The sequence below is a fragment of the Vipera ursinii genome (assembly GCF_947247035.1).
Source record: "Vipera ursinii genome assembly, chromosome: 6".
Lineage (NCBI taxonomy): Eukaryota > Metazoa > Chordata > Lepidosauria > Squamata > Viperidae > Vipera > Vipera ursinii.
This window is the reverse complement of record NC_139515.1, coordinates 60,898,743-60,907,492: the sequence shown is the minus strand read 5'-3', so window position 1 is coordinate 60,907,492 and position 8,750 is coordinate 60,898,743. Positions and strand designations below refer to the sequence as shown.

The 8,750-nt window shown below is 37.6% G+C and overlaps 1 protein-coding gene across 1 annotated transcript in view; it reads left to right on the top strand.

Annotated features, from left to right (window-relative positions):
- CACNA1I (calcium voltage-gated channel subunit alpha1 I) overlaps positions 1-8,750 on the top strand; it is a gene marked incomplete at both ends in the record, with an annotated part of 335,073 nt that overhangs the window by 256,857 nt on the left and 69,466 nt on the right. Inside the window, one exon of the mRNA XM_083365368.1 lies at positions 2,088-2,497. Coding sequence (XP_083221494.1) covers positions 2,088-2,497 — 410 coding nt within the window. The remainder of the gene's footprint in view (positions 1-2,087; positions 2,498-8,750) is intronic.

The window sequence follows — 8,750 nt, the reverse complement described above, 5'->3', positions numbered from 1 at the left end:
TTGCCCCAATGATCTCACATGATCTTGAGTTACTTTAGGCCTCCATTCTCTGCAAATGTACTGAAGGCCTGGAGCAGCCAAGAAAGCGAAGGATCTCAATCTTCACAGGTTGAATATTGAAGGCCTGGTGCCTAGGGAGACCTGGGTGAGGGTGGGGAGGGAAGGAATAACCAGGGTGAATGTTGCAGAGCCACTGCAGTCACTTGTAAGGGCGAACGACTGCTATGGGGCTGCAATATTCATAACTGTGGGACTTGCTCATAAGCACTACGGGGCACTCATCACGTAACTTTGAATGAGCGTTAAGTGAATGCTCGTAACTCAGGGATTACTGGTATATCCAATTTCTATTAATTGGAAACATATGGAAAGTGTGAGCATTTTGAGCAGGGAACTGCATCCCATAATTCAAGGAAGGATAGCTGAATGCTGATTTGTATAATAGCCAAAAAAATTAAAACAGCATTACATAACAAAAAATTATGTTCCACCCCTACTTAAAACAATTATTATAATTAGGTTAATGGAGGGAACTATATAGCAGCAGTCCCCAACCTTTCTGACTCCATGGACAGACAGTAGCAGCAGGGGTGGGTGGGTTTCGTATGCACAACCTAGTTCTCATGCATGTGCAAATAGCAATAGCACTTAGACTTATATAACGCTTCACAGTGCTTTACAGCCCTCTCTAAGCAGTTTACAGAGTAAGCATATTGCCCCCAACAATCTGGGTCCTCATTTTATTGACCTTGGAAGGATGGAAGGCTGAGTCAACCTTGAGCTGATGAGACTTGAGCTGCCAAACTGCTGGCAGCCAGTCAGCAGAAGTAGCCTGCAGTACTGTAGTCTAACCGCTGCTTGTGCGGCCCTGGGGGTTGGGGACCCCTGTTATATAAGATGAATAAAACATAGGGGAATATATTTAAGAATAAACATGTTTATTTGGTATGTTATTGGATACAGTATGTACAATTCTTCATTTAGCAGCAGAGAATGATACAGAATATGAAGTGGGGAAACATAAATTCAACTGTGCAAATTACTAGCTGTTATGAAAAAGATAAGAGGCATCAATAGTAGAGATCAGTCACCTTTTCAAGCATGAACTTGTTCAATGGCATCGGATACAAAAAAATGTAGAAATTTGACAAGACTCTGGGAACTCGCCACCAGGATCTTATGTGATTTTGTGTGACAAAATTAAGTATTTTTACAGTTGTTATTGTTGGGTAACCAAGTCCAAGTATTTTGCAATCTTTTCTCAATTCGAACATCATCTATTTAGTGAAATCAGATGGATTATTATTATTATTATTTGTTCTAGCCAGTTGTCTCCAAAACTCCATGTGAGAAGAGTGATGCACTGCCACTGAATTCTCGCAAGATCACCTTAATAATCACTAAAGTCTCATGTGATCTAGTGGTCTTTTTCATCCAATGCATGTGGTTATCACTGAGCTATGACCTTTTTTCAGACCCTACAAAGTATTTTAGTTGTAGCAAATCAGCATAAGCGACTTTGCCAGTGTTGCATTTTTTTAAAAAAAAGTTATATGCTTCTCAAGTCAGATATGCCTTTCTAGTTCTGCTCCATTTGCCAAGATAAGCTTTTTTTGGATGATTTGACATATTATGTAGTAGCAAAGTCAGACTTACCATATTTTATATGCACAGTATATAATATTTGAAATATTTTTGTTATGAGATCAATAAGGCTCCCTAGTTTTTAAAGAAACAAGCTTTTAATTTTTTAAAAAAAATCTCCAGTATATTACATATAGGTCATGACCCTTATTTAATAATTCTTGCAGTCTAGAGAATTGTTCCATCCATGCTACATAGCTGAAGACAATTGAGTGCAATCTATTGTGGCTGAAGTAGAGCATATCTCTTAGAGACAAGCAATCTCCATTTAAAGTCTCTGATGAGATGTTTAACTCTAGCAGTTCCAATGCTTCATTTTCTTCTCCATTAAAATGGCCAACAACCCATTTGCTTTGCATAATTAAATATTGAGATGTAGAACTGTATTATGAAAAGGACATTATTAAGCCTTACATTTAATCTCTTCATGTATTATTAACCAGCACGTTGCCAGAAACATTCTTCTATTGATTACATGCGTCAAGGACTTGGTCAGCCTACTACCAAGACATTGGTCTCTGAACCCAGCAACTGCCCCAAATGTTACAAGGCCCAACAGGAAGCAACCCAAAGACTTTCTGTGCTTGATAGTGTCAATTCAGATAAGGAAGATGGAGAAAAAGCCTGCGACCAAGAGGGAGATGGAAGGAAAGGAGTCATGGAGTCTAAGACAGATTTGGAAAAAGAAGAGGATGATGGAGAAGAGAAGGGACAGCTCATCCTTTGCAATGATATGTGGCAAGAGATTAGAGTCAAACTGAGGGGAATTGTGGAAAGCAAATACTTCAATCGTGGAATCATGATTGCAATCCTCGTAAACACCATCAGCATGGGCATTGAACATCATGAACAGGTAAGGGACTGATGGGCACCTGAAACCAAAAAAATAATTCAGTATCCTGGAATAAAATTGTAAAATTTTTGAAAGGATGGATAATTATCATGTTGCAACCCCTAGGATATCTGTTGTGGACAGCAACATGACATTACCCATATTTGTTTACCTAGGGAATTTGGCAACCTATGGGACTTGTGAGTTATGTGACCACCAAACCACCAATGCAATCAAGTAGCAGCAATTTAATGCTGAATTGAAAACTTAAGAAGGTGAAATGAGGCTTTACACCACCACAAGTGCAAACAATGAATGAAGACTTTGTGGGATATAAATCTTAACTGGAGGGTGGGTAGACTGAAGCCAGTATCTTAGAATTAAGCTTATTTGGTATTTGACTTGAAAATGGGACAAATAAATGAGAGAGACATTAAAAAGCTCTGTTGGCTAATAGATCCAAAAACCACATATATTAGGACCAACCAAATGTCAAAACTACATTCAAACTTTTAAGCATCCGGATTTCATCTTTAAATCTTTAATCTGAATGTTAAATAAAATTGATAGAATATGAAAAAATAAAAATATAGGTGTTAAAAGTTTGTAGTATGTACACATTTTGAGAAAGAGAAGCAGGAAGAGTTGTACAAATTAAATTAGAGCAGTCTATGTTAAATTCAGTCTTCAGTGGCACCAAAGGCTGGTGGAACCAAATGGGAGTAGTGGCTCATTTCATTTCATTTAACACAAAATGAAATCTATTTGTTCTGCAACTTTCTGTACCCATTCTGGAAAATGTTTAGTGACATTTTGCATACATGGATGCTAATGAATGCATTGTCCTATTGTAGTTTTTAGATAAAAGCTGGGCATTGTTGTTTTTTTAAATTATCAGGACTCAGCTATGTGAATGTGTTCACTTCTAAGCAAATGTAGCTTTGTTTTTTTTTAAAAATAAAAAATAAGAGGATGTCCTGAACTGAACTTGCTCTTCTCTACTTCCAACTAGATAGATATTAATGTTCTGCTATTTTCTTTTGGTTTTCTTTATTTTTTGTCTTTCTGTATTTGGCCTTCACATGAAATATATCTTCTTTTTATCCCTCTCAACTGCCCATTCCTTTCCTGACTATTCTTGCCTTTGCCACTTCCTTCTCCCATCTCTTCCTCTCTTTCCATGTAAATTCTCCTTCATTAGCTAACTGAAATTCTTAGTCTATTTGGTTTACTCTAATATGCTCTCTGGGGATAGCACAGGCACTTCACACTCTGCTCAACTCAAAGCCATCAGCTTGCCACTATTTCCAGCTTAATTAAGAGACAGAGAAGCACAGCCTGTCTGAACAGGGTAGAAAAGAATCAAGTGAATTGAGCTCCAGAAAGCGTTTTGCCTTTCCAAGTCACAGAGTGGTCAAGAACCACCATTCCTATGTGTTTCTATCTGATGAAGAATAGATTAATGTCAGAAAGAAGTGGTTGTATTCTCCCATCCATAAATGTGGCTCTCCATTGTCCAAGCCCTAGCATTTAATGATTGGTACCATTTCACTGTCACTTGAGTGGGCTGTAAGTCATTTATGCCAAACCTCAAATGTTTGTACTGACAGTCTAAAGCTCAGGAGGCGTAGCTGACTGCAGTGGGGGCATTGGGGGAAAGCCATTTTCAAGGCAAATCTATGAGGCTCAAAAATCTGAATTAGAATCTTTATAATTCTAGCCAGGATGTTTTTCTGAAGAGGAGCTTGACAGCCCTTGTTCTTGCAAAGGTTATTTTAAAAGTGGGAACAATGCACTAAGAGATTGTAAATGCACAAATGATGACTGTACTTATTATCCGTAAAGTGGTTCAGTGCTGGATGCCATACAATAATTTCATTAAAACAAACAAGCAAGTAAACACTGCCTGCAGGCTTGGAATCTAAATAGAGGCAGTTCTGAGAAAATGCACTAATCCAATTTTTAAAGGGTTTTTACTTCAATTTCCCCCCAAGAATTGTTTAAATTTTTTTCACATCATACAAGAACAGCCTTAGTTTGGCCTCATGTGAACTGATGAGCACATTTCAGTGTTAAATGTTAATCATCAGCAGTTAATTTTGTTAGTTAGTTAGTTCTGTTCCCCCACATAATATATTTCCAGTTATTGCATCCCAATATACTGTAGGTGGCCTGTGGAAAGCTTATTCTCTGACTACTTTTAAAACAAATTATGCATTCTGACTCTATGCAACATATTTATCTAGGGACTGTGGAAGTTATAATTTAATATATTTGGAAGGCAACAAGTTAGGAAAGGTTGAGTGACATAATTTTGCACATAGTAATACAATTCCAGCCCCATCAAAAACATCTCCTGAGATGCTTCCTTTTTCGGCAGCCTTTTTCGACCTGATTTCCTCTAAATTAATTGGATTGCAGCATATGTGCAGGACATCAGGTTGAAGAAGACTGCCTTTCATGATGTTTCAATACATCAATAAATGGGGGCAATGATAATACTCTTTTTTTAATGTGTGTGAGCAGCATGGTGGCCAAGTGGTGAAGACGCTTGTTTCCAACTCAGGAGGTTGAGAGTTCAATCCTGGGTAGTGGCAGATGTTTCTTTCCTAGAGCTCAAAGAAAAAAAATATGTGCTATGAACTCCATCTAGGTGTCAGAAGAGCATCTGGCCAGTAAATGCTCAACTCCATCCAGTTGCCCTCACTCTACCCCAAATTAAGGGGTAGGTCATAAAAAGGGAGGTTTTTTAAATGATAATATTGTATGTATGAATTCTGCTATTGGTTGAGTCTAATTCTACGCTACTCAAGGTCTTAGTCCCTCAACTGATATGTGTGCTTGCTTCAGTGCTGATATTCTTTTGATCATGATTTAGATTACTTTTAAGAAATTTTAAGTTTGTCTAATGGGACATTTGTTTGATAACTTATTTAAAAACCTATATATCATTGGTGCTCATTGAAAAAAATATACCAAAGATGTGGGAAGTAGCTCTGTGATGGTCAGTCAGTGACTCTAGGCAATTTACAATTCAAACAATTGAAATACTAAAACCGCTTTTTAAAACAATAAATCAATAGAACAGTATAATTCTTAGCCAGTATATCTAAAACAATTTAACTATGTAATATGTTATCCAAATTATGAGTTTATTAACCCTAAAGTATTTTAAAGATGAACGAATATTTCAGTTAAAATTTTTATCTATGTTTGTTTTCTCCAAGCACATATCACCTTCTGTTTTGTTAAAAAAATATCTCTATATCAGGGGTCCCCAACCCTCGGTCCATGGACTGGTACTGGGCCATGGCATGCCAACAGCCAGTCCTCACAAACAAGCAAAGCCCCATCCATGAGATGCAGGCAGCACACAAAACCACGCACCCTCCGGTCCGGGGAAAAACCTCTCTCCACGGAACTGGTCCCTGGTGCCCAAAAGTTTGGGAACCTCTGCTCTATATCATTAATTTTGCTCTAATTGGAACCACTCTAATCATTGGTTTGCAGGAATATGCACCTCAACTATATCTCTGAAAGTGGCAAATTTCAAAATCCTGAGAGTTGATTATCACAAGGTAAAGGATATAAGAAAAATCTCAATGAACTGATGGTGTCTACTGTTTTCCCATCAAATAACAACACTCTAGGAGATAGCTGATATATTGGGAATTTATGACTGATACAGTTAAGAGTTTTACATGTAAGCAAGCCTTGTCAACAGTGTAGCAAAGCTCTGCTGTCACAATGTGAACAAGAAAGAATGTGGTCATGACAGAGAAGAGAGTGACAGGGTCAGTCATCTCTCAGTTTAGCTAGAGTTTCTCTCACCTGTTGCAATCTGAAGATTTCTCACTGTGATTTTTGTGACACTGTAACTTCCAATGCATTTGCTTTGAGTTTGGGTCACTTCTTACTCCTTCTTTACATCTGCTACAGTATAGCAGATGATGTCCTGCCTTATCTCCTCTGCATACTTATTAGTTATATATATAAAAGGTAAAGGTAAAGGTTCCCCCGCACATGCGTGCTAGTCGTTTCTGACTCTAGGGGCCGTTGCTCATCTCTGTTTCAAAGCCGAAGAGCCAGCGCTTGTCCGAGGACGTCTCCGTGGTCATGTGGCCGGCACGACTAGATGCCAAAGGCGCACGGAATGCTGTTAACTTCCCACTGTAGTGGTCCCTATTTTTCTACTTGCATTTTTACATGCTTTCGAACTGCTAGGTTGGCAGAAGCTGGGACGAGTAACAGGTGCTCACTCTGTTACGCGGCACTCGGGATTCGACCCGCCAAACTGCCGACCTTCTGATCGACAAGCTCAGCGTCCTAACCCACTGAGCCACCGCGTCCCTTCATATATCCATCTTGGTGCAGATTGCTCTTGTCTTCTCTTTCCTTCTGTGTTTCCCAGCATTAGAGCCTTCTTCAGACAGCAAGGTCTTTGCATAATGGATGTGAAGTAGGATAATTTGAAGTTGGTCATTTATGCCTCAAGTGAGAACTGTGGGGTGATTTGTTTGATGATCCATTTGTTTATTTAATTGACTGCAGGAGTCTTCCCCAACATCATAGTTCAAAAGCATCAACACTTTTCCCATCTTAATTTTTAAAAATCCATCTTAGTTGGGATTTTAAAATCTCAATAGTGATTTCAGAAATATTTTCTGGAATGTTTTGTAAGAATTCCTTTTGGCACTTAGGTTATAAATCAAGTGATGATATCACTCTAATTTTGTATCTTTGAAGAAATGGAAGATCTTTCTTTGCCCAATAAAGCTGTTTTTCTCAAGCTAGCTGGGTGGTTGTAATTATGAATTACATTTTCCTCTTACTACTTTCCATTCTTTAGCTTTCTACCTTAATTATCTCTTGTTCCTGCTGATATTTTGACTTTAATTTATATATCACATTCACTGACAGATGACAACATATACTGGTTCATAACACAACACAACACAAAACGAAATAGCAATTTACCTGATGATGTTTAAATTGTAATTTAATATAATCATTCAATGAAAATAAGCAATTGTTTGTTTCAAAAGTACTTCAATTATCCATTTCATGCTTTTCACTTTGCTTCTCTTTGAATCATATTCTGTTTGTTCGTTTTACTTTCAATTATCTCTGATTCTGTTGTGTTCCGCTTTCTTTTTCTGGTTTCTTTTGTTTATGCAGTCCTCTGGATGTTCCTCTCTTTTTGCCCAGCTCCTTGAATGGACTTATTTTCTGTTACAAAAAGGCCCATTTAAAAAAGAAAAAACATGAACACAGTTGCTAGAAAAACCCATTGCAAGGAGGAATAGGGAGTGAGCAGGAACAAATGACTTTTTCTGTAATGGACAAGCCAGTATGACTTTTAAAACATCAGTTCCTCAGTATGGTACAGAAAAAGCAAACAGCAGCTACAGTATGTCAATGGAAGAAAAGAGAACAATCCCTTCTTATGATCTAGATGCCATATTCAGTTTCTTATGGTTACTGACATAATTGTTTGGATGGAATCAAAATGAGTACAGTTTCTTTCTTTCTTTCTTTCTTTCTTTCTTTCTTTCTTTCTTTCTTTCTTTCTTTCTTTCTTTCTTCCTTCCTTCCTTCCTTCCTTCCTTCCTTCCTTCCTTCCTTCCTTCCTTCCTTTCTTTCTTTCTTTCTTTCTTTCTTTCTTTCTTTCTTTCTTTCTTTCTTATCAAAATTCCGCTGTAGTGTATTTGTGTGTATAGCTCACACATATAAACACACACAGGTATACATCTAAACGGAAAGCAGTATCAACAATGTTCACTTAGTTCACCTGGATGTGTACCTGTATCTGTGTTGGGACAGTGTTACATTTTTTATTTCTAACTTTATAATTTAGTTTGTGCTTGAAGTAATTTCTTGATATAGTTTATTATGCTTGCCAAATGGAAGAAACCAGGGGTTTTCAAACATTTTTAGGCTGTGACATTGGTAGTTTAAAAAAAAAATCAGAACACCCTCCCCCAATTTAGAGCAAAGTTATAGAGACAGAAAGTGACTTTTTCTTCCCTTAATTTCTTAGTCATTTTCAGAACCCTAGGGTTCCATGGAACACAGTATGAAAAACTCCCAGGAATTCTAATTAACTTCATCAATCACATGTAAAAAGGCGAGAGGGGGCTTTAATTGCATTGTTTTGATACCATTTTCACTTTTTTTTAACCCTCTGTAAACACTGAGTAAGAGAAGCTGGACCCTCATTTCTGGTTTTAAAGGATCAGGAAAGAAGTTTCAATAAAACATAGGGCGCTGTGTT